Here is a 26,810-nt window from a genome sequence, read left to right on the forward strand (position 1 = left end):
ATGGTAAAAACAAAGAGGAACATGATGAGAGACTGAGCAAAGTACTTTAAAGAGCAAGTGAGAAAAATGTAACATTTAATAAATCAAAATGCAAATTTAATAAAAGTAAAGTTAATTTCTTAGGACATTAAATAACAAGTTTAGGAGCGAAACCCGATTATAATAAAATACAAATCATAAAGGAATTAATAATCAAAAATTGAAAATAAACATGAACAATTTAAGTTGCCTACAGAATCGGATAAAGAACTGAATTTGATAAAAAAAAATATGATATTGAAGATTGGCTATAAAAAAGAGAACATTTTCATGAAGAAATTAAATAAATAATAACTGTACATGAAGGTGTATTACATAAATCAAATAGGATAATTGTACCAGGAAGTTTAAGAAATTAAATGTTGAAAAGGATTTATTTTAACCAATTTTGAATTGAGAAGTCTTCTATATTTATAGAGCAAGAACTTGCTGATAATGTTTGAAAAAAATTAATAACATATAATATAAATTTAGCAAAATGTAATACAAATATATTATAATAATAGTAGTAGTGGAGAGTGGTTCAGATTTAAATGCGGGGTACATCTGAATTTGTCTAATATAATTTGTTACAGATTATTTAAAATTATACAAATGATTGGTTACACCATTTTGTTATAAATATGTGATTATCAGGCATTTTTGAACAATTTTTTGATAAGCAGAAATGATAATATGATTAATTGGAATTAAAAAAAAAAATTGTGTGTTCCGTAAGAGATTGTTTGGAACTAAGATCAAAAATCATAAGCAGCCAAGCAGGAATCGGGACTTATAGCACTTAAAATCATCCAACTAAGAAAATAATTAGTAAAAAGGTTTGAAGTAGTAATGTTATACTTACAAGCAATGTTGGTATTATTTTCACGTATTTTCACTTGTCACTAGATAATTTTTTTTTCTCTACATTAAATTATGTCATATTTTAATATAGTTGTTTAAAAAACAAAAAACACTATATAAATCATAACTCCTTAACCAAGAGTCGGATAACGTTGATATCGGTACCAATCGATGCAGTGGAAAGCCATCTATATGGCCCGACTACACAAACGGTTCAATGTGCCAAAAAAAACCTAACCTAACCGCAAAGTTTGAACTTTCGGGGCCCCGGAAGACGGGGGAAAACGTCTCTTACAGTCTCGACAAAGACGCCGAATTTCATCAACGACCTACATTCTACAAGAAAACTCGAGTTTCAGAAACGTGGGATGACACCTCGAGTTTATCCGAAATAATTTTGAGTTTACATATCAAGCCCATTTAAGCTGTACGCTCACAAAAAAAAAATACGACTACATTAATGCTGTTATATATGTATATTTGTTAATTGTTATTGTTATTGAACTTGATTTCAATCAATAAAGACCGTATTGTCAATAACGCTGCAATAGTAAGTCCTTAATTATTATTATTATTACTATCGCCGTCGAACTTGGCGGACGTATGCCTACACCGTCTTTGCTGAGCGAATTTTCCGCGGAAGTCCGTCAGCAACATACGTTGTGTACATTATCTATCCACGTCTTCGTTAATCCATCGCCATCACAAGACTGTAGTAGCTTAAGTCCTGTCCCGGTTTTTAGGAGCTCTGTAGTCATTACACCTGACCGAATCAACCACCTAACCTCCCCATGATTACTTAAACTATCCTAATTTCCGTATACGTATTTTCCATCCACATAATTGACGCCGTCAATTGTATGTAGTTGCCTACCCTTCGATTATAAGGCGAAAGCACATATGGTCGCTTACCCAACACAATGATCGGCGTTAGTGTTGACATTGGCCATATTTTATAACTCAAATTATTCTCGGGCATCAACGAGTAGTCCTTGGGGTGGCACCTATTATTTGGCGAGTACACACTAAAGGTTTCTATTAGCATTTTCCATACACGATAAAATTAATAATTTGGAAAACATTGACATATTTTAAGTAAATGAAATTCCCGATTTTTATAAGTTTTATTAGTTATCAAAAAATATTTTGACTCGTTTTGAGCTGCTTACAGCCATTTTCAATTTTCAATTTTTTTTTTTTTTTCTATAAATGTCAATAGAAATTCTATTCGTTGTGTCAAAAAGTTTGGAAATTTAATTCAATGCTCCTGATATATTGTTACAAAAAGCAATTAAATATATAGGTACAATATTTTTTATAATCATTCAAAGTTCGAAAATAACAATACGATAAATACAATAAATAATTAATAAATTCACAAGACTTATGTTTATGTTTTTTTTAATAGCTTAAATAGTAAAATTTGAACAGTTCTAGCTAGCAACTGAAGCCGAAGAGAATTTTAGAAGAAGACTCACATATTTACAAGTAAACAATAGGTATGTTACATTCTGTAAACAAAAAAAAAATGGTCATTGACAGTTATAGGAGTACTGGTGCACTACATCGCGATCTCCAACTCAGTATGGATGACACCCTGCCGGGAACCTCGGTGGACTCCGGTAAAGAAACCCCACCAGGTAAGTTAATTGAAGCGGACCAGGCCACGAACGAGGAACAAGCACCTCAGGAATATCATCATAAGGCTACATTGGTGGAAAAGCTAATGGCCAGCCAAAAGTACCCGAGCAAGGGCAACGTAGACCCATCCTCGAATTCAACCGAATTATTGAAGAAAATGGAGACCCTAGAGAAGACGGAGAGCGGCTACTTGGACCGAATGTCCAGGAGGCTACAAACCATGTTGGAGGCGGTGAAATCAGCCAAAAATGTCGCCAAGCCCGTGCAGACGGCACTGGCGGAAGCTATTGACGCTTACAAGCATGCAAAAGCGGCACGGGCAGAGCAGCAGGAGGCACGGACCATCTGGTTGGCTAAGATTTCTGAGGAGCGGCGCAAGACAGACGCACTAGGGACTTCAGCGTTTCAGGACCAAGCAGCCGTAACTGAAAACAGCGGCAGCACCAACTCCGCGCTTAGGGGCATCGCCCAAGGACTAGACGAACTAAGGAAAGAAGTTAAGGAAATAAGGGACGCTCAAGAACTGAGTAGCAGTATGGGGGACCGCGGGACCTGGACTGATATTGTCAGGAGGAAACCACCTTCGACAAGAACTACGAATAAGAATGTCGGCGTGACATCAACATTAGAGCCAGCCACGGGCCCGCCACCGACCGCTAGACAGCAACGAGTAAGAACGCGGCCACCTGCAATAATGATAGATGCTGCAAACAGCAACGATTATCCAGCGCTGGTGAAACGTATTAAAGATGGCATGGATGGCAGCGTCGTTAGAAACAACATAACAGGCATGAAACAAGCCAAGAACGGTGGATTACTCCTCGAAGTTCGCGGAGACGTCACTGCGGTGGAGGCCTTAAGAGCGGAGGTAGCCAGATCAGCGGGAACAGATGCCAACGTTAGGCTGCTCCAACAAAAAACTATGCTCGAAATCAGGGACATCGATGCATGGACATGCAAAGAGGACATTGCGGAATCCACTGAAAGGGAGACTGCTGTCGCTAAATCGAACATCAATGTAGTTAGCCTGAGAGCTTCCTATGGTGGCACCCAGACAGCCTTGGTGCTCCTGCCCTCGAACCAGGCACGTATTATGGTCGACAAGGGACGATTGAAAGTCAGTGTCGTGAGCTGCAGGGTACGACAAGCGGAAAGGAGTGCGAGATGTTTCAGATGCATGGGCCATGGCCATGAATACAAGTCGTGTCAAGGTGTTGACCGTAGTGCAGATTGTAGACGTTGCGGTAAAACAGGCCACAAGGCCAAGGACTGCGTAGCAGAAGCGGAAGAAGCAACGGCGTTTAGGTCATTATTAGCGAAGGAGTCTCAGGAGGCACATTCGCTACTGAAATGACAAACTTTATACAAGTAAACCTCAACAGGGCGAGAGCGGCCCAGGCCCTACTGTTGCAAATGATGTACGAACATAAGGCCGATGTGGCCATCATCAGCGAGCCGAATAAAATTCCAGACAACGATAGATGGAACGGTAGCACTGATGACTCATGTTGTCTCCTACTATCAAAGGACACCGAGGTGATGGACAGCGGGCAAGGGGAAGGATATGTATGGGTGGATTTTGTGTCATACAGAGTGTACAGCTGCTATTTTTCTCCGAGCAAAAAACATTCACTGGTTAATTACAGAGCTTACCTGAGTAACCTGAGTGACAGCATACGTCAGGGACCCAGCGAGGTCATTGTGGCAGGTGACTTCAATGCGCACTCCCCGAGTTGGGGCTCTCCCACGATGTGTGACAAAGGTGATGCACTTAGAGATATGGCCAACTCACTCGGGCTCATAGTGATGAACCAGGGTCGAGCACCAACATTTGAACGCCGTGGACAAGAGTCCCACATTGACGTGACTTTTGCCTCACCGTCGACCTCCAGGAAGATTCGGGACTGGCAAGTGCTAGAGGAGGACATCGCTAGTGACCACCACCCAATCTTTTTCAGCACACGGTCGTCAGTGCAACCGGCAAATAACCAGAATAAAGGCTGGTCATGGAGGCGTATGGATGAATTAAAATTAGTGACCTATCTCCAGAACTACGTTCAAACGGAGGGTCAAGTCACGTTTGATGATGACGGTCTTCACAAGTTTCTGGAGTCAGCATGCGACAGCTGTATGCCTCGGAGATGCGCCAAGACTCATAAGAAAGCAGTACACTGGTGGACGGAAGATATTGCTAACTTGAGGAAATCAAGCTTCAAGGCTAGAAGGGCGTACCAAAAAGCCTGTAAGCGCAGGGGTCGGGAACACTGTCAGCAGGAACATCAGAATGCCAGAGAAGCATCACGGGCCCTGAGATTGGAGATCCAGCGCAGCCAGGAAAGATGTTGGGCAGACCTCTGCAGACAAGTAGACAACGACCCCTGGGGTCTACCGTACAAGCTAGTAACAAAAAAGCTAATTGGTCGGCGGCCGATACCAGGTATCAGGCTCCCAGGTCGCCTTGATACAATCGTGGATCACCTATTCCCAAGCTCGGAACCACCTGTATACCCAACAGTTGCACTTCAGGTCCCTGAAGATTGTTTGTTTACGCTGGAAGAGCTGAAGGAGGCAGGACGCTGTCTTCCCAAAGGGAAAGCACCAGGACCAGATGGTGTGCCCGATGCAGTACTACGCGTGGTCGTACAAGTTCGCCCTGACCTCCTGTTGCCGACATTTAATCAATGCTTGAGGACTGGCACTTTCTTTGATAGCTGGAAAACGGCTACACTAGTGCTGCTACGCAAGGGAATGAAACCACTGGATCAACCGTCATCGTACAGACCACTATGTCTGATTAACTCGATAGGTAAGCTATTTGAAATGCTGCTCAAAGCACGTATAATTCGGCACCTTCACAGACAACCAAACGGCATCTCGACCCAACAATATGGTTTCATGAAAGGGAGATCTACCATCCAAGCTATAGAGCAAGTAATGAAAATCGTTAACCAAGCTGGCAGCGGACAATTGTACAACAGGAAACTCTGTGCCCTAGTCTCGATGGATGTCGCAAACGCGTTTAACTCAGCTCCTTGGGACAAGATTGACGAGGCTATGATTGCTAAAAGGTTTCCGTCTTATCTAATAGCCATGATCAGATCATATTTCGAACGTAGAAGCATCCTGACAGAAGCGGGGCAGCGCCCAGTCACCACCGGCGTTCCACAAGGGTCCGTCATCGGCCCCATTTTATGGAACATATATTACGATGATCTGATGAGGTTAGAATACCCAGAAAGTGTTAAAATCATCTGCTTCGCGGATGACGCTGCTCTTGTAGCCACAGGAAAGACAACATGTCTACTTGAGGAAGTTATGAACGACTCCCTACAGAGGGTAGCGGCGTGGATGGCGAACCATGGCCTGTTGTTATCAAGCAGTAGTGCTCTGCATGGTCCGGTCTAAATCAGTCCGGTCCGGATCGGACCGGACCGTGGTGCGGTTTGGTTCGGTCCTAATACGTAAAAACTAACGAATCGTCTATTTGGTCTGGTTCATTATTTTTTAGGAGTAATTCGGTCCAGTTCGGTCCAGTCCCCTGATCAAATGAATAATTTTCAGTCCGGTTCGGTTTTAAAAAAAAAATTTTAATTGGTTCGGTCCGGTCTCAGTTCGGTCCGAATTTAGTCCGGTCCCGAATCCCGATCACAGTACTTAAAGTCTAAATAGGATTGATTCACTTTTATTCTTCATTATAAATACAGTTGATAGGATAACGTTTTGACATATTTATTGTAGGCAATCAGTTTATTTTTAGTGCGGGACGTGGGTATTTATTTGTTTCCCGAAATTACGACGACGTCGATTTCCGATAAGAATAATATGCTATATAGGTATAATAATAATTAATATGATATAAGTTATGTTATTAACATTCGTCACAATTAAACGTTAATGATAAAATATATTTCGTCGTAATTGGAGGAATTGGAAAATAAAAAATTATTTTTAGTTAATAGCAATTATAGTAAAGTTCTAGTATGAATAAGATATTTTATTATTTTCATATGAAACGTATGATACCTAATTTTAAAGTAGATTTAATGTCAACGATTATCACTCATTCCAAACCTGGCAACACTGATTACAGAATAAATGGTCGAGGTAAGTAAGATATTTCAAATTATTCCTATTACATAACTCTTACTACATGCTGTTTACTAATTGTAAACTGTAATAGTATAACTGTTGTCTGTTTTTGCACGTCTATGTATTTGGTATTTAAATTCTACAGTTTATGGTTTTTTGAGTACCTATAGGCTATAATACTTTTTTGTAGTTATTTTATACATTCAGTAAATAATATATTTAATCACATCTTAATTTATCATTTTTGGTCGTTATTCTACAGTCTTCAGTACTGTACACGTTTAGTGATATAATTTGTTTATTCATATATTGTTTGTTGAATTCGGTAGACAGTACCACTGTTGCCTNCAAGCAGTAAGTCTACGGCGGTCATGTTGACGACCAAGCGAGGTTACGACAAGCCAAAATTCAGTATCAACGGTGTGGAAATAGCACTGAGCGGCAACATTCGATATCTGGGCGTTCAACTGAGCTCAGTTTTAGGATTTGGAAAGCATGTAGAGACGGCCAGTGACAAGGCGATGAACACAGTTTCGGCGCTGACACGACTGATGCCTAATGTCGGAGGCCCGTCTGCAGAAAAGAGGAAACTGCTATCCACAGTGGTACAGTCACAGCTGTTGTACGCGGCACCCATATGGCACAGTGCACTACGCCACGTGAAGTATAAGGCTAAACTGTCCTCGCCCCAGAGGAAAATGGCTCTGCGAGTAGCGAGCGCTTACTGCACTGTGTCCTCAGATGCCATAATGGTGGTGTCCGGCACAATACCGATCCACCTCCTGGCTGCAGAAAGGGCGGAGATCGAGACGGCTATTAAAACCGGTGCCACTCCAGAAACCGCCAAACAAGAGGCCAGAGCCCGGACGATAGGTAAATGGCAGCAAGAATGGGATGGAGCAGTCAATGGGCGTTGGACGCATCGACTGATACCCAACATCCAACCATGGATTTATAGGAGGTGGGGCTCCATCAAGTATCACTTGACCCAATTCTTAACGGGTCACGGTTGCTTCAACACATACTTACTCAAATACAAGAGACGCGATGATGCCGTGTGCATGTACTGCGGCCACGCACAAGATGATGTAGAACACACTTTAATCGACTGCGACAGGTGGTGGAGGCAGAGACGCGAGCTGGAGGTGAAGCTTGGACGTGTTGTCACCCCGGAGAGTTGGCTTGATGGGATGCTAGAGAAGCGGAAAAAATGGGATGCAGTGGTCAACTAAATCACTTCAGTACTGTCGAGGAAGGAAGCCGATGAACGGGCAATACAGGCAGCTGCAAGAAACTTATAGTTAGTTAAGTATATAATGTGGCTCGAAGAGCAATTAGTGGGGATAGAGCCCCCGCACGTGCTGTACATACTCGATGTAAGTATCAGACAGAGGGAGATTGGCCCTCCGCTGGTACGATTTAAGTTGTGAGTTTATAATAAACGATGGTCGGCGGGGGCAAGTAGTGTGTCGCGCAAGCTAACAGTTCGCCCCTGTCGATCGGTTTAAAAAAAAAAAAAAAAAAAAAAGGAGTACTGGTGCATCACGTTTAGACGACAATATAAATATGAATTGAATGGGCTTTAATAAGATGATAAGACGATAGTATTTTGCCTGAAGCACTGTGTAACGCTAAGACTCTTGTTATTTTTTTATTTTTTTATTTTTTTATTGAATAAATAATATAGTTACATACATTAGTTATTTAATTCACCCCATTAAGCATAGCTTGTGGCGAGGTAAATGAGTTGTTTGTTAACAAATAAAGTCTATAAAATACATAGAAATTACAGTATTTATATAACTTATTTCCTAATTAGACATGCAATACAGTTAAAGATTAAGTAACAACCAGTTTACAATAGTTCTTTTTTTAAATTCATAATTATTTTTATATACATTTTTTACAATATTTTTTTTCAGCTCAAATGGCATAGCATTAAAATTAATTGAACCTAAATAATCAATGAACATATTACCTATATTTTTTTTTGTGTAACTAACATGCAAATCGTAAGCCCTGTGCTCCCGTTTATTGACGTTTTTAATAGTAATTTTACCGGCTTTAAATAGAATGGAGAACTGCTTATATAAATAACGGACCGGTAGGACTCTCATTTCTTTATAGTTTAAGGAAGTCGAGCCATAGAGCTCCTTTTTCCCTAGACACAATCTTACTGCATGATTTTGTTGAATCACCAGTGGTTTTATAGCATTATCAGAACACCCACCCCATACTAAAAGACCGTATTGGAAAATTGACTTATAAAGTGCGTTATATACAGTATACATTGTTTCAGTAGGTAAGAGTTTATTAAGTTTGAAGAATTTGCAAATAACAGATCTTAATCTCATAACCACATTTTCAATATGAAATTTCCACCGTAGATTCCAGTCTAAAATAAGACCTAAATATTTAACAATCGTAACCCTACTTATTTTTTGGCAGTTACATGATTTAAAATTTAAATCTTGATTTTTACAAGAGTGAATAATAATATCATCGAAAGGTATGTACGTATTATAAATTGAGAAAGCAATGAAAACACTTTTACTTATATTCAAAGTCAACTTATTATTATTTAGTTCTTTAAAAACAGTATTTACTCCAACAGTCGTTTTTTGATGAACGTCATCCCAAGAGTTTCCAGAAAAAAGTAAACAGGTATCATCAGCATAGGTTACAACTTGACCGTCAATACGTAGGTTACAGATGTTATTTATATACAAAATGAATAAAAGGGGTCCTAAAACACTGCCTTGCGGTACACCGTAATCGATTTCACCCTCAGCGCTATGAACGCCATTTATCGAAACAACTTGTTTACGGTTTTTTAGATAACTTTTGAACCACATAAGACTTTCATTTGATATTCCAAAACAAGGCAACATTTTAATAAGTTCCTCGTGACTAACCGTGTCAAATGCTTTCGCGAGATCTAAGAAGACAGCAATTACTTTTTTGTTATTGTCTAATTCATTATATAAAAATTTGGACGTCTCGTAGAGCGCTCCAGTTGTACTTCTACCAGGTCGAAAACCAAATTGATTTTTAGATAATAATTCATTCGCTTCTAAAAAGGTTATAAGTCTAGCTTTAATTATTTTTTCGAAAATTTTTGAGAAATTGCAAAGCATGGAAATCGGTCTATAGTTGGTCACATTTTTTTTATCACCTGTTTTATAAAGTGGTTTGACGATTGCGAGTTTAAATTTTTCTGGAAATACACCCTTTTCGAGGCATATATTTAGTATATAGATAAGAGGGTCTACAATATACGGAACTATGTGCTTTAAAAGTTTAACTGAAATGTTGTCAAAACCAGCTGCCGTTCTGTCTTTGAAATTGTTTATGATATTTTGGACCTCGGTTTTTTCAATCTTTTTAAGAAAGAGCTGATTAAAAGAACAACTTGGTACTTCAACATCGTAATTAAGCAAACTGTTACTGAATTTTACAGCTAGGTCTTTACCAACGCTTATGAAGAAAGAATTAAAAATATTTGCTATATTTGCTGGATCTTTTTGTGGGTTAACTGTTTGACCATTATTTTCGATATTATTTTTGAATGTATCATTGTTTGAGTTATTATTGTTATCTGTTAAATTGTTTATTAATTTCCAAGTTAATTTAGGATTAGTGATTGCACTAGAAAATTTTGATTTGTAAAATAGTATTTTCCTTGCTCTTAGAATTGAAGTAAATTTATTACGATATTTAATGAAATAAGCACGTAAGTTAACATTATTAGGATGTTTTTTAACCAGTTTAGAAATATCATTTTTACGACGAGCCGAAATTAACAGTCCCTTTGTCATCCATTCTTTAATGAATTTATTTTTAGAATTAAGCTTAATTTCGTAGCTAGAGTTTTCAATATGCTTTAATAGCTTTGCATAAAATATATCAATTTGTTCGTTAATATTTAATGTACTATTCAAAACAGACCAATTTTCTTTACTTAATAAACTGCATAAGAGGTCGTAGTTGACACTCTTTTTAATAAGTGTATTATCAGAACTAACATGATTAGAAATTGGTACTGCTGCAAAAATAGAGAAATGGTCAGTGATATGTGATTGTATAACACCTGCTTCAATTAGATTTAAATTAGATTGTTGAGTTTTAATAAAAATATGATCTAAACACGAGTAATTTCCTTTTAGAGGTAATCTAGTATATATGTTTATATATGACTTATAACCGTGTTCGGCTAACATGTCAAGATAATCATTATTTATATTCTCTATAATATTTATGTTCATATCTCCAATTAAGAAGTTATAGCCCTTATCTGTATTTTCTTTATCAAATATATTTCGTAAGTTTACGATAAAATCATTAGTGTTGCTAGCAGGCGATCGGTAAACGCAGTAAAATACCAAAGGCGTATTATTAATACATAGTGACAATTTTAAGATGTTGCTATCAACAGAACCAAATTCATATAAAATTACCGGTAAATCACATTTCACGAATACTATTACTCCATCATTTTGGTTTCGTTTAGTGGATGAATAGTATGTATTATAACCAGGTATTGTAAACACGCAGTTCTCCACACTATGCCATGTTTCAGTTAATATGAGAATGTCTATTTTTTTATAATTAATGTCATTTTCTAAATATAACAGTAGTTCATCAAAATTTGCATTTACACTACGTATGTTAGTACACATTACATTAAAAAAGGTAATTTCGTTGTTATTAAGATTAAAATTATTTACAAAGTCAGTTACAGAATCAAAATATCTAGTGTTATAATTATTATATTTTTCAATAACATCAATTACGTCAGTCATTAAAAGAAATAACTAAAATAAATAAGAAGTACCTAACTCAAACTTATACCATTCTAGATATAGATAATTCATCATCAATAATTATTGGCTTTGAAGTGTCATTTTTTTTAGCGAAAATTATGTTGTTTTTGAACCAAATGTATTTGTAACCGACCTGCTTAGCTGAAGTTCTCGCTTTGAAAAATAGATTTCTGTATGTATAGGTCATTTTTTCGTTGAAATATACAGCAGATTCGTTCCAAGTTGGGTCCAGGTCCTTTGCAACTAGTTTATGTTTTTTCGCTAGTTCCATAACTTTAGATTTATCATTCACCGTGTTGAAACACACAGATAAAATTCTGGGTTTATTCAGAAATTTTGATTGAAGTCGAAAAACTTTTTGTGCCGTAACATCAGTGCCCAGTTTGTTTAAAATAGTTTGAGTAGTGTTGGTACAAATTTCATTTTTAGACTCAGGTACGCCTACAATTTCTATCTGACACTCTAATGTTTTTTGTTCAATTTTATTTAAACGCCACGACAAATTCTCAGTTTCCTTTTTTAAAAGTATATTTTCTTCTGTAATTCTTTTGTTTTCACACTTTAAATCATTTATAGTTGATAACAAATGCTTTAATTAATTATTAAAATCATCAAACTGAGAACTCATAAAGTTCACAGATTCAACAACACTTTTCAGTGTTTCATCTGTGACTGTTTGAGATTTTCCGACCATGACTGGTGTCATTACTGACTTTTTTGTTTTGCAATTTGAGCAGGTCCATAATTTTTTTAGAGCGACCGACATTTTTTTAAAACTCACTTCTCGGAGGCCTGCGCAATTGAAATGTAAAAACTCATTGCATTTAGTACACTTGATGTCATCGCCCTGAGGAATATCTTCAATGCAAACAATACACAACATTTCGTATTAGTATAGAAAGTTAGTTACGAAAAGAAACCGGAGATAAGAGAGCAATAAAAACTGTTATCGAACTGTACAACCTTCCACGATAGACGGCAGTACGCAACTGTTATAAATAGTAAAATAGTCTATTCTGAACCAAAAGAAAATGAATTTAAAAGTTAAACCACTGAGATTACTATGCTATTAGATTTTTTTTAAATCAAAGAAGTTGAAAAAAAATGCTCCATGAAGACAAAATAGACCTCATAAAAACTTGATTGAAGTGATAAAATTAAATAACTACTAAAATGTATGTTTACGAATTACGTTATACGTATATATATGTAATTAATAATGTTATTTTGTCTTAATTGTCATTAAAAGAGTGATGATAAGACCTTTATTTTTTTTTTTCATTTATTAAAGATTAAAATGTATCAACATATTACATGTTACAACAAGTTAGTTATTAAATAACGTCGAAGTTGAAGTTCTTGACCTAGACGCTGTGTCTTCTGCAGCTGAAGTGTTAGAGGCCCTCCGCGACGCTCTACCTGGACAGGACGATCCAGGGACCAGAGCTGAGCGTGAAGGTATCGGAGATATGAGGATTTGGCCTATTCGTTCTGGGCAACGGATTGCTACGGCCAAAATGTCCAGGTACGCTGCTTCTGTTATTACTAGAATCCCAGTAGGTTGGACGATGTGCCGGGTCCGCCCTAGGACGCATCTACCTGAGAGATGCTTCCGATGCCATGTCTTTGGCCATAACTCAAGGAGCTGTACGGACCCAGACATGACTGGTGCCTGTTGGCGGTGTGGACAAATAGGACATGTTATGAAGGATTGCTCGAAGACTGACGATAACTGCCTGGCGTGTGAAGTGGCAGGTTTTCCCAAGATTAGTCACAAGCCAGGCTCAGGAGCTTGTGCTGCCAGAAAGTTAGCGGCGGGACCGAAGGCCACCGTGATAAATGGTTAAATGCCTACAGATCAACCTGAACAAAGCATACGGCGCTTCGAACTTGCTACAACAAACTGCCTCGGAGCGGAATTCGCAATTGCTTATTGTTAGCGAACCCTGTATGAGGGAGATCGAGGATGACAGGTGGGTCTTTAGCTCAGATGCAAAGTGTGCCAAAGCAACCCCCTCACACGCTGACATTATGCATAACATATCTGACCGCTCAAATGGTTTTGCATGGGGTAATTTCGGCAGTACTATCGTATATAGTTGCTACTATTCCCCGAACTGCCAAATCTGGGAGTTCACTGCATTCCTCGATGACCTTGACCGCTCCCTCCGCCTTCATGCCCGACAAGGCGTTATTCTCGCCGATGACTTCAACGCGAAGAGCAGTATCTGGGGATCTAGAACGAATGATAGAAGAGGGGAACTCTTGGCTGACTTGATCGCAAGCCACGACCTCCTCGTCGCTAACACTGGCAGCACTCACACCTTCGGGAGAGGAAACGCCACCTCAGTCATCGACGTCACATTTTACAGGGGCGTTGTCGTCTCCGACTGGTCAGTACTTGATGCTGTTTCCTTAAGTGACCACCGGTATATCGAGTTTAGTTTTTACGCCAACGAGACGGATAGCGTTCTTGACACTCCTCCACCAGAGCCTGTTGCAATCCAGCATGTCGGCTGGTCTGTAAAGAAGTTGAACTGGGATGCTCTTTCAGAGTTCATCGCTTCCAACCCACTGGTTCTCCCGGAGCTCAGTGACCCCGTAATGAGAGCCACAGCGGCTGCGGACGGAATTAATGAGTATCTCACCAAAGCATGCAGCATCTCAATGCCTCGTAGACGACCAGGCCCTTATAATAAGAGCCCGGTCTACTGGTGGTCGGAGGACATTGCGGCGCTACGCCGGTCGGTCTTCCATCACAGACTGAGTTACCAAGCATGCCTAAGAAGATATGGACCAGATGGAAGCCATGACGCAAGGATTGCGGATACCATGGCGAGGAGGAGTTTGTGCCTAGCAATCAGAAAAGCGAAGGAAAAAAGTTGGATGGACATGTGTTCACAGGTCGATAATGATCCCTGGGGGATGCCTTACCGCTTGGTCATGCGGAAGCTGGGTAACAAGGCCTCTAGTTTAGCGATCAAAGGGAAAGAATTGGAGGTTGCTGCTCATCTGTTCCCAGATGCCCCGGTGACAAATTGGGACTCTGAGCCCACCCCAGCTGTATACAATATCTTTGACGCGTTTGACCCCGACACGGACGATCTAGTCTTCACACTTCCGCTCCCGGAGTTTACGACTGAAGAGCTCTTCACAGCGATTAAACGTCTCTCCCCGGGTAAGGCTGGTGGCCCATCGGGGATAGATGGATGTCAAGTAGAGGCCTTCAGCTCGCCCATCAAAAGAGCGAGGCCGTAATGCTGACTAGGAGATGGGTATGTGCTCCCCCAAACCTATCGATATGTGGACACCCAATAGCGATAAATAAGCAGCTGCGGTACCTCGGGGTCATTCTGGACCAAAGGCTGACTTTTGCAAAACATATGGACACGGTCGCCAAGAAAGCCTCACGCTCAGCACTCGCTTTAGCAAGGCTTATGCCCAACATAGCGATCCAAGCCAATGGAAGAGGAGGCTTCTCTGTTCGGTGGTAGAAAGCCAGCTGTTGTATGCCGCTCCTGTGTGGATTAACCCTGTATCAGCCTCCGCTAGGACCAGGGCTAATCTCATACGACCGCAGAGGTCTGCTGCTCTAAGGGTTATCCGGGCTTACCGGACGGTGTCAGACGAGGCTTCTCTGTTGTCAGCCGCCATGGCTCCAGCTGATCTCTTAGGGGAAGAGACTAAGAATTAGGGTCCGAACGCACGTTCTAGCACTGCCCGGTGATCCGGTGTGTGTGTTATTTTATTTATTAGGGATGTTAAAACAGCAAGAAGGGGTTAAGTATTGTTGCGGGCCTTGACACTCTAGGCGCCACTATTCGCTATATAATAACATAGTATATAACATTGTATATAATATAATATAATATATCATAATGTTATTACGGTCTTAAACTCCATATATATAATTAACATAAATATTGCAACAATATAATATAGAATATGTACTATCCGCCCCTATCCATAAATCACTGGACAGGTACACGACTAGAAATCATGGACACGAGTCTCTATTCTAAGAATTGGCAACAACAACCGAAACACACACACACATACAAGCTGCACGCGCCGCTACATCAAAGGAACCGCCATCACTTATAAGGGAGCCCGTGGGACAGCCTGAGCAGATGTATCATAGCCACGGAGACCAGAGCAACTTCTCGTCACACGCGCACACGCTATTATACACTTACTATATTTTCTGCTAAATAAACGTAATTCTACAGTTCAATTTGGCACTTGTTTGATTTGTCTCTAAAACTTACGGCTTTTGGAGCCTTTGAGATTACGCACACAACAGTATAGATTTTAGTTCGTCCAGGAATTTAGTGATGATGCGTAGAGATTTATCGGGTGGTGATTTGTTAAAAGACCTTTTTAACATACCTTATTTATACTATAATATTAAAAAATTAATTTTGATTTAAAAAGTTACAATGAGTCATTTATATTATAAATTTGTTTTTTTTTTTTATGTTAACACATATATTTAATTTGTATGCATATTTTAAAAACTTTATAATGAAATTTAAACAATGTCTGATTTAAAAAAAAATGGTTTGTTAGATATTACCTATATATTATAATTTATAACAAAAACTATATTCGGTTATATCATTTAAAATAAAATTTTTTAAATTCAATAATAAAATCATTCAGCTAAAATGTAGCACTGAAAATATTGTAAGCTATTTTTAGTGCCTCTCGTAAAGCTTTTCTTTTTTTCAAGATAATATCTAAATTGATTGAATAATCATCATTCACCATGATCAGCCAACAATCATATTTCATCATCTAACTATGTGCATTTAGTGTACACTGGAATAGCAGGTGAAACATAAAAAAGCTAGTGCAGCGAGGTGGAAAACGGTAAAAACAAAATTATTAATAATACTTTATTAACAATTTTTTCTTATTACAATAATACTTTTCAAAATATGAAATGTTGGTGAATAACAAGGTCAACATATAAACAGTAATAATAATGATATAAATTATAATTATAGGTGCTTAAATACAATGAGTATCAAACCTATTCATTTACAATTCAAAGTACTAAAAACACTATACTTAAATTTATTTTGAATTTCATTTTTTGAATAGCTGTAGTTTAAAAATACAATAATGAATATCTAAACCAAATACATTCAAATATGATTTTCCATTAAAAACCCTACCAAAAAAAACCTATGTTATAAAACTAAAGATAAAAAATGAATTTATGCTATTCTGTACTTTCAATTCTGAGCTATTTCCCTTAGATTTTTTAAGCTTCTGTTGTTTTTGGCTCATACCTTAAGAAATTATTTGGAAAATCAAATTTTACAATTTCAAATTGACTGCTATTGCTTAGTTATTTCTATGCAGAACATATGGATTTTTTACTTAATGAAAATGTGTTCTCCAAAGAAAACCTTTTAAATAGTATGTTATATAATATAATGTATATAATATTCAAAATGCAAATGCAATATATTTTAAAGAAAACCATATGAAGGTCTTACAAAATTACATTTTTGATAAATTTACACATTGCAATTTTAACGCCTAAATATTGTTTTTTTGCCACTAAAAGTAATATTAAACAACATAAATGTAAAAAAAAAATACTTATATTTGACATAAATTGTATACCTCAAAATAGGTACCAAAACATTAAAAAAACAAAATGTGTATTGTACATAACTTACTTCTAATTTTTTTTATGTAATAAGATTTATTTTTACTGTTACTAATGTTAGTATGTTTGCTACATTTTTAAAATATAAAAAAAATGTATATACTTTGACATATGTTTTAATAAAAAATCAAACTCTAATGATACTCTTATACACTTAACATTATAACTATCCGCCCCTATCCATAAATCACTGAACTCTAATGATACTCTTATACACTTAACATTATACAATTGTAAAAGTTATGTACCTAAGTTAACATTAACCGATTTAAAATATTGATATATTGATAATTAATAGTAAAGGATGCTCCGTTCATAATTACTATTGAGTTAATTTTTTTACTACCACATTATCTTCAAATTTACAATTTTCCCATACATCTGCTGTATTTTGAATATAGTTTATGCAGCATTTAATTCTATTTATTAAATGTTTCACAGGGTATCTCTGATGTCTTAATTGCAATGAAACAACTTGTGAACCTACCAAAAACCAGTCCAATGAACTCTTAATAACCCATGGGCATCCATTTTCTTGACAATACTTTACAAAATCCAAATTTCCACTATACGCAGAGAGGGCACACATATTGGACCTCCATTGGCAGCCATTTTGAAGTGCATATTTCAGACAGTCTAAGTTTCCGTAACGTACAGCATACTTGGTTACATTTTCAGACATTAAACCACCATTCAAATGTGCATATTTTAAGCAGTCTACATTTCCGTTAATTGCTGCTTCCTTACATATATTTAATAAACCAAAAAAACATCCATGTTCATGTGCATATTTTAAAATACCAATTCTTCCATTACCTGCTGCATGAAGACAACTCCAATAGGGTAATTTCATTCCCATTTTATGACCGTGTTTGAAACAATCAAAGTGTCCATATTGTAGTGCATACATCATAGTATCATTGGAGCCTTGCATTAAAAGTATACAGCACTCTCTTACATCAATTCTAGGTGTTTGCAATTCATTATACCTTTTCTTTTCATATTCATTGCACCTCATATATGACAATTTGGTTAAACTGAACACATTGATACTGTTTGGTTCTAGATCTTGATTTGACATAACCTAGAAAAATAAATGAGACTTAATTGACAATGGAAGACTTGCTTAATTTTTTAATCTATTGAACTTATAGTATTGAACAGTTTGTTCACTAGTATTAATCATACCAACAACAAATGTTGTACACTTGGTTTTTATTATTTTCTCATATAAAGTAATATAATATAAAAATAAATTTATTGAAATAATTATGTAATTTTAATCATTAATAGTTCTACTTTTAATTAAGTAAACAATTCAATATTGGTGTTTGACTATTAAAACTTTTTCATTTGATTAAGCTATACCAATATAAATATAAATAATAATAAATAAATACATTTATTTCACTAATAACAGGAATAAATACATTTTAAAAAGAATAAACGAAAATATTGATCTCACTATAATAGCCTGTGGCTGTTATGAGAGTAAGAATTATAATTGTAATATTTAACAGAAAAATATAATACTATAATAAATCATAAAAATTAAGTTAATATAATATGAACTAAAATTAAATTTATATCATAGTTTTAAGTGAGAAATTATTAAAATCGATAGAATTTATGTACTGTTGAAATAATATATTACAATTGTGTTATCAAAATAATGTAAATTAATTTTTGAAGTATTACACATTTTACAGAATACTTATATAAATAGACATTCATGTTTGTAAGCACAATGCATTTAAATTATTACGGCTACAATCTTTGTAGGTGTTTTTACTAAGGTCTTGACTTGAAAAATATAAATTTAATAATATTTAACTTATTACTAGTTAGTATGTTTATTGTAAGAACCTCCCCAAAAGGGTAGACCACAAGTAAATACAGACTGAATATAGACTGAACAAAGCTAATAGATGTTATGCATTTAAAGACCTGAATTATATTCTCTTAAAACTCCTAAAATGTGATGCTAATATGCTCTAAAACCCCCAAAATATTCTCATTATTTTCTCTTCGAAATTTCAAAATTATGCAAAATAATTAATGAACATCAATATATCCTTATGTCTGCAATTTTTTTTTTTTACCGCATTCCTTTAGTTAATTAATTAGTGAGGTATATGCCCACTCATAAGTTTTTAAAATTAACAAAATAAATAGAAAAAATAAATAAAAAAATAAAAAAATACATAAATAAATATCAGGCAATTAAATATGTCATAGAAAAAACAAATTTGGACATTTGTTTATTTGATAAACATAAGTACATTGATCTTATCAGTACGAAAACAACTGCCAGCATTGCAGGTTAACCACTATGTTAGTGGATGGCATGGAAATTTATGATAGGTGCTATAACATTGCCTATTTCATTTTCATCAAAATTACACAATTATAATTCTTTTTCACACAATTTACAAAATAAGCTAATTACTTCCTAATCCTCGAAGTATTCCCAAATATACAAAACAATTTTTTTCCTGTGGACCGTCTACATTTTTTACTCTCATTAACACTGCATACACTCAATAAGACAGACCCTGTCTTATAAATTAGAATAAATAATAATTGTGTTTTATAAAATATTTACAAATCTGAGTTTATATATTATATTATAATTATGATGTATGTTTCAATATTTGTTAAAATCAGTGTATCAGTGTATCGTTGTAGTCATATAATTCTTAAAATACATTAGATGCGCGCGATAAGATTGTGCGTAAGAACTGGCGATGCGGGTCATTCCAAATATGGTATTACATCAAATAGACTTTGCCTAACCTAACCTCGCGAAAATGGGACCATGGGTTACTGGGGGATTTTTAATCTGAGTGGGGTTTACTACCTACTTCATGAGACGCGTCTCGCCGATCGTAATAATCCCTGATGGGTTATACGGATACCTCATACCTCAATTATCGACGTCACAGTCGCATAGTCACGCCATCGTAATAGGTACGTCGTGTGTCATAATATTTATTGTTCTCATATTGTAATTTGTAATTTGTCCTCATGGCTGACGATTTAATTAATGCCATTTTGTATGAAGTTATGAACTACTCATATGGAAAAAAATTTGAATTAAAAATAAAATACCATGTCTATTATTGCCATTGCCTTATTTTCTAAGACAAAAAATAGAAAAATAGATTTAACAAAAAATGTGTGTTTTAAACGTCATCTTAATGCAAGTTGCATACATACAGTTAATTGTATAACATTTTATTTCGTTTAATGTACTAAATTTGTTATTATATAAAATTATTATTTTAAGGAAGTTGTAACGTTTTTAAATATAATACATTATTTTGTTTTAAGTTTTTGAACATTTATTTCTTATCCTATAGATAAAATAGATAATCCAAAACATTTAAAAAAATGGCAGAATGACATTCTTTATATGATTAATATGTGTGTTCCATTTAAGTAAATTATCAATAAAGTGTTATGATTATACACAACCAAATAAAATAACGTAAGCAAAAAGAAATAATTTATTAAAAGTTTATACTTTATTATAATTGCGGCTAATGATATACATACGATGTATCGGTTCAGAAGTAACAATAAGACTGACTGGCCTCCCATATAGTGTCTTAGACGACGACGCTCCGTGTCACAATAGAATCCCTGTGTCAGCGGATTCCACGGTCTCGTCGTCGTATAACACACTACTCCTGATGTTCATAAAATTATCATGTAAAATAAATATCATATTATAATATGATTCAGGGGTTCGTAACAAAAGACATGTTTTATAGAATTAACTTTTTCCATAAAAAATTTCTAATTATTTTTAAGATTTGTTGATACATTATTATGTATAACATCATTATATTTAATATCATCTAAAATTAAAGCATTAATACTAAAATGCAAAAAGCAGGAGTTTTCAATATTTAACTGTAACGAGTTATTATTTTTTTAACTAATAATAAACTTTCATTAGCTTTTCCATAAAGCTCATCAATGGAGTTATCATTAAATAACAATACTGTACCATATACAAAGCGAATCATTTTACCATCAATATTGAGATTTAGTAATCCATTTATATACATCAAAAATAATTTTAGACCTAATACTGTGTCTTGCGAGACACCAATAGCAGTTTCCATTTCTTTACTCAAATTTTTTTTAAATTTTGATCATGAATTTTATTAAAATAATATGATTTAAATAAACTTAATAGAATTCCTCGTGTACCATAGAACTCAAGTTTTTCATAATTTTATTTTGGTCAAAGGAATCAAAAGCTTTCTTTATATCAAAGAATATTCCTAAGACTTTAGTATCATAACAATATTTTCATAACTATAACCAAGAACTTAACTATTATTTGAAATACAGTTTATTCAAACTGATATGTGCAATTGTATACATATCAAATTAAAAAGTAAGTCAATTTAATTACTAATACCATAAATTGTATTATGCAGAAGCTCACAAAATTACAATAATTTTTTTAAGTACCTACCTATATAAAGTTGAATATTTAATGATAACCCTAGTTAACCATTTGTCAATTTGAAGAACATTGATACTGATTTTGTACAATTGTATACTGATTATATTTAACATGTTACGCTTTAGTCCCTTTTCTACCTATTTATCAGATTTTAGATGTTATTAAATATTTTAAATTATAAGGTTCAAAAATGCAGTCTTAATAAACACATAGCAATTTTCAATAATGGTATAAATATAAGAATTGAATTATCTCGCTTATGAAACTTTCACTTAAGTGCCCTGTAAATATTTTATCATAATAATTATATGTTTTTATTGGAATTACTTAATATTTCCATATTATATTTACTAATATGATATAATGTGCAGCAATGCTACACTCATTTGTTTGACAAATATTTAACAATTAAGGTATAAAAATAAGGTTAGTGTTATAGGATTAACAGCTAATTTTATAACTCAATAAATATTTTAAGTAAATAAGTTTTTACTTAAATCTTTTCAATTTTTCATATAACGTTGAAAACAATTATAATTCCTCAAGTTGGTTAATAATTGGTTTAGTAATAATTAATAGCTATAAAATCAATAAAAACTGATCAAATGTGGTCATAGAAAGCTGTATATAAATGTTGTGTAGAAATCAACTTTTTATAAACATTTTATACAGTTTCCACGATATCGTTGTGCAATACATATATTATATTAATTTTATGACTCAACAGTGATCACTAGTAAGCATGGTCTTGAGTAAAAACTAAATGGGTGTTTTAATAACCGTCTACTGAAATAGGTATTGAAAAGCAGTCATTCCATTAGTAAATTACTATCTCAGTATCATACTGATTGCATACAATATTTTTGACAAAAATATTTAGGTAATTAATACTATTATATGTTTATACAATTGGTTTTAAAATATAACATGAACAAAAATCTATTTTCAAAAATGGGCATAAGAATAAATATAGTCATTTTAAAATGATTTCTAGGATAGTCTTGAATACAGAAGGATTACAAATAGATAAATTGACAAATGAAACACATGATTATTGCTAGGTAGATATATTTATAAAAAACAATAAGTGTTCTAATTCTACCAAGTAAAAATGATTTAAATTTAAAATAATTATTATGCCACAAAAAAATGAAAAGCAAGTAATTCCAGTATATAGCTAAAACGCCAAAAATATTTGCAATTACTGCAACAAATTATCTGAATTTCAACTTGTATGATAAAGTATAAAGATAACTTGACAAGTTGATATTTTTTTTGTATTTGAGTGCCTTTTTATTCACTGTCAACTTTCATCAAAAATTTGATTATGTAATAACACTTCTAATCAGTGGCGGCGCGAGAGGATTTATGTGAGACAAATGTCTCACAGCTAAAAGGGGTGGTGGGTGGGTACCGAGTAAGACACAACGTATCAAATAAATAAATATATAAATAGTCATATTCATATAGAGTATAGACTATATAGTATAGACATAAACATGGTTTATAAATAATGTATAAGTGTATTGAGAAAAGAATTAATGTTTGGATAATTGTTTTAATTGAAAGTAGATTCAATGATTTATTAATAAAGCAGTAGTATCCGTAACATGAATTTTTAGAAAGGCTAATTTGATATAGAATTATAATAGGGGGTCTGGGGGCATAGAACCCCACAGCTCAGTGCAAAATAAAAAGATGGGTCGTGTGTGCTGCAACTAACATTTTCTTGCCTCACTACCGAAAAAGTTTGCGCCGCCACTGCTTCTAATAGTTGTATATAATAGTGGCATATCTTATGGTTACACAAGTCACCTAAAATATGAATATAGTCAACTCTATGTGGCAAACTATGTGTAAGTGTGTGCAGGAGGCCCCCAATTTGGTGTTTGGGCAATAAAACGTACATACCTCAGAGTCACCGCTACCAGCAGCCAAGCTGATCGTTGATCTAGAAAAAACAATTTTTCTCACTTAAACATAGAAAAGAAAAAACGTACACTACTATGTTTGTTGTGTACAAGTTATACTAGATGATAAACGGTCACTTCCTACTTACTTATCACTACTTCTTACATAGGCTAGTGCCCTGGAGAGGTTCGGATCGTCACAAAATAATTTGGAAGAGTTGACAACAACAATCGTGAAATATAGACGTGGAACGACAACGAATAAACGTTTACAATCGGAGAGCCGTTTATTGTTGCTTTTTGATAATAGTATAGTTTCTTTCTAGACGAATTCCGAAGTGAGGTAGGGTCGTCCAGGCAGCGTTATTGACTTTTCACCACTTTTGTGCCGTAGCCCGTTGAAGTGTCGGACCATAAGAAATTGAAGAATACAATTAAATACTATAAATTATATATTATTTAAAGTATTTTATACAATGGTGTAGGATTGTAGGACCATTATATTAATAAATAATTACTACCTACTATAAGCCACAGGGCATAGATAGAGATACTAGTTCGTGTTATTTTACGCAGCCAGGTAATCCATACTCCTTATCAGAACAGTTTTCTGTTTTTCCACCAACACGATATCATCACCATTCACCAACTACCGACAACCGACCATACCACAACCCGCGGTCGGTAACTGCAATACCGCATCCTCCGCTTTTCGCCGCCAGATCGCAGCGTATTAATGATACAATCGTTTAAATAATACAAATATTATAAAATATTTTAGTGGAATAGGCCCCACCGAACAATAATTTAGCAAATTACTATTAATTAATAGCCATTACAGAAAAAAAAATATTTTCTAAAGTTAGGAGCGTTGTGCATCAGTGTAATGTTACATCTACTTGCTAATACAATAGTACTATGTTATAGTAAATAGTAATATAGAAATGTCGAATTTTGGTAGGTAATATTCAAAAGGTTTGTCAACAGATCATCAATAAACAAGTATCTAGAGGGTACCTAGTGATGATAAATTAATAATAAATAATAATTGTTCTGTTATTCGGCGATCATCACACCTATAGTATAATAGGGCCTTCCTAAGGCCGGGGCAAACAGGATGCGCACTTGAAAAATCTTAAGTTTTCTTTAAATTCTACGATTTACATATTATATTACAAATATAGTTTGAATTTTTATTTTACAATATATTATAATGTTAATTAAATGAAATTAAGTACGAAATATGTCTTGTGCAATGTACAGTACAAACTAAGGTGAAGTGAATAGTAGGTATTCCATTTACTGTGTCTAGTTGGCAGTTGGTAGTTTTCAATGAAGGGGGGGCAAGGGTTTTAACCGGGTAAAAAAACTGATTGCTCAGCTCGCAAGCACATATTATGTATTTACATTTTTTAATTCTTATTAAATTGCCATTCCCACCTCACTTATTTTATAATTTAAATATTTATACTCGTATTGTTACAGCCCTCTTTACTAAGTATCAACATCATTTGCAAATATAAGGTAACACTGTGACAGATATTTTACAAAAACAATTGTATACCTATACGAATTAAAACTCTGTAAACTATTATGACAATTTTTATTGATTAACAATAATATTATTAGTTTATTAAAGGATATCTTCTTATCTTCTATTTTTGAAAATATATATCAACTACATCATCTAAATGCATTTTACCTGATACATGGTGTAATATACATCACTCAACCGTTAATTTCCCATTGTTAGCCATGGATGGGTTTTAACTAATTTTAAAAAAGAAAAAAGCGTTCATTGGAAGCAGTAGTAACAGGCAAAGTCATACAAATATTAAAAATCTTAAGAGTTTTTAGAAAAGCATTTGAAGTTGGTTTACAGTTTTAGAAATAAAATAAATGTCATGAATTCCATTACCTCGGTCTTTGTTTGCATGATTTATTACATTTTTTTCAAATGGAAATTCACTTTGAAGATGTTCATAATTAATTTTAAACTGTCTAAAATTGTCAATAAAGATAACTAAGTAGGGACTTTTTATATTAAAATAATCAATACTTGAGGATAAGAATATTACAAGTAAGAATGATTTCATAACTAGGATTTCTGATGTAATGGTTCAGTTCATTCAAAAATCTAAAACAAATAATAATAAAAAATATTTTATACTCACCAATTAATGCAGATAACGTAGTAGGTAGGTAGTTATTTTTTCAATTAAATGATATTAATAATTAATATAAATAATATGAAAATATTAATTTAGGCTTTCCCCTGTCGATTGTAGAATAAAAAATATTTTATTTATCACTCAATGGCAAGTTATTTATAGTTGTATTGCTGCTATTTTCAAATCTTGTCCCTTTTCCTATTGTAGATTGAACAAAAAAAATCATGAAGATTTCTATTTAATTTCACTGGTCTTCGATTTCTTTAACTATTTTCATCAGCAGTTTCAGTTTTCAGCAATTAATTAGTATTTCCCCAAAATGTATAGTTACTCATTTTTAAATATTTTGCTATGTATTTTCTAATAAATAAATCTCTGAAGATTTTATAAAACTGGAACCTTGAAGTTCTACTGAAGCACAATGAATGGTTTGTAATAAAATCTCCATAGCATGAGAAGTTTTCATAAATAAAATACCTATTGGAAATTGAATTGAATACACAAATAGCTTTTGCAGTTTGATCTCCCTAATGACTTAGTTTAAATAGAACATCCAAATTTCAGTAAAATGCATATTAATTTTTTGTATTGATCCGCAGCAATATGCCCATTCTGTTTCTGCCAACCGTTCCAAATAAATTACAGATATTAAAACAAATGTTACATTTACATTTAAACAAATGTTTATCTCTTTGAGATCTGACAAATAGCACATACCTTGTCTGCTTATTCATTGACAATTAAAAAACTTATACAAGTTTTTAATTGTATTGAAAAAATTACATTATTGGGGTAGATAATTGTTTTGTAGTGTTTGAACTAAACATAAATTTAACTTTTAAGCGGGGAGCATAGCAGTGTGACGCAGCTACGGCGGTTTTCGATTGTTCATTATAGGCCGGTCGCTGTCGGATTTGAGGTGATTGTAAGTAATGACGTCCAAAGTTCAAACAAAAGAAACTCGGACAAATATAGTGGTGGTATATTTTGTTCGTTTTATTGTGATTACGAACAGTTTCAATAAATATAAAAAAATTCAATACCATGTTGGTGAGGTGATGGTTTGCTTGTACATGTTAAATCTACGACGACAAGCGCAAGAGACTAAGAGAGCGAGGCAATCGCCGG

General features: G+C 34.5%; 4 protein-coding genes across 4 annotated transcripts; 1 reads left to right on the forward strand and 3 right to left on the reverse strand.

Moving 5' to 3' along the window:
- Positions 1-8,329: 8,329 nt before the first annotated feature.
- LOC111037191 lies at positions 8,330-11,291 on the reverse strand. The gene is made up of 4 exons (XM_022319588.1): positions 10,325-11,291; positions 9,167-10,147; positions 8,616-8,848; positions 8,330-8,380 (listed from the first exon to the last, which is right to left on the reverse strand). The coding sequence occupies exons 1-4, from the start codon at positions 11,289-11,291 to the stop codon at positions 8,330-8,332; spliced, it is 2,232 nt and encodes a 743-aa protein (XP_022175280.1).
- Positions 11,292-11,457: 166 nt separating this feature from the next.
- Positions 11,458-12,141, reverse strand: LOC111037192. Its single transcript, XM_022319589.1, has 2 exons — positions 12,073-12,141; positions 11,458-11,994 (listed from the first exon to the last, which is right to left on the reverse strand). The coding sequence occupies exons 1-2, from the start codon at positions 12,139-12,141 to the stop codon at positions 11,458-11,460; spliced, it is 606 nt and encodes a 201-aa protein (XP_022175281.1).
- Positions 12,142-13,466: 1,325 nt separating this feature from the next.
- LOC111037193 lies at positions 13,467-14,693 on the forward strand. The gene has a single exon (XM_022319590.1). The coding sequence runs from the start codon at positions 13,467-13,469 to the stop codon at positions 14,691-14,693; it is 1,227 nt and encodes a 408-aa protein (XP_022175282.1).
- A 2,678-nt stretch (positions 14,694-17,371) lies between these two features.
- On the reverse strand, positions 17,372-24,033 carry LOC111037202. Its single transcript, XM_022319601.1, has 3 exons — positions 23,661-24,033; positions 23,513-23,552; positions 17,372-18,202 (listed from the first exon to the last, which is right to left on the reverse strand). Exon 3 carries the CDS (start codon positions 18,197-18,199, stop codon positions 17,441-17,443), a length of 759 nt encoding a protein of 252 aa, XP_022175293.1. The 5' UTR covers positions 18,200-18,202; positions 23,513-23,552; positions 23,661-24,033; the 3' UTR covers positions 17,372-17,440.
- Between the last annotated feature and the right edge of the window lie 2,777 nt (positions 24,034-26,810).

Source organism: Myzus persicae, unplaced genomic scaffold, assembly GCF_001856785.1.
Source record: "Myzus persicae strain clone G006 unplaced genomic scaffold, MPER_G0061.0, whole genome shotgun sequence".
In the NCBI taxonomy this organism is placed as follows: domain Eukaryota; kingdom Metazoa; phylum Arthropoda; class Insecta; order Hemiptera; family Aphididae; genus Myzus; species Myzus persicae.

What these genes read in the sequence shown, in the direction of transcription:
- LOC111037191 (XM_022319588.1), bottom strand. Translation starts at nt 11,291, where the DNA reads ATGTGTACTAACATACGTAGTGTAAATGCAAATTTTGATGAACTACTG. An exon ending in TGCTTATTTCATTAAATATC is followed by an intron (nt 10,148 to 10,324) that starts GTAATAAATTTA and finishes ATGGTCAAACAG; the next exon opens with TTAACCCACAAAAAGATCCA. An exon ending in ACAGGGCTTACGATTTGCAT is followed by an intron (nt 8,381 to 8,615) that starts GTTAGTTACACA and finishes TGTATTTTATAG; the next exon opens with ACTTTATTTGTTAACAAACA.
- LOC111037192 (XM_022319589.1), bottom strand. Translation starts at nt 12,141, where the DNA reads ATGACACCAGTCATGGTCGGAAAATCTCAAACAGTCACAGATGAAACA. An exon ending in TGAAAAGTGTTGTTGAATCT is followed by an intron (nt 11,995 to 12,072) that starts GTGAACTTTATG and finishes AATGATTTAAAG; the next exon opens with TGTGAAAACAAAAGAATTAC.
- LOC111037193 (XM_022319590.1), top strand. Translation starts at nt 13,467, where the DNA reads ATGCATAACATATCTGACCGCTCAAATGGTTTTGCATGGGGTAATTTC.
- LOC111037202 (XM_022319601.1), bottom strand. Translation starts at nt 18,199, where the DNA reads ATGTCAAATCAAGATCTAGAACCAAACAGTATCAATGTGTTCAGTTTA.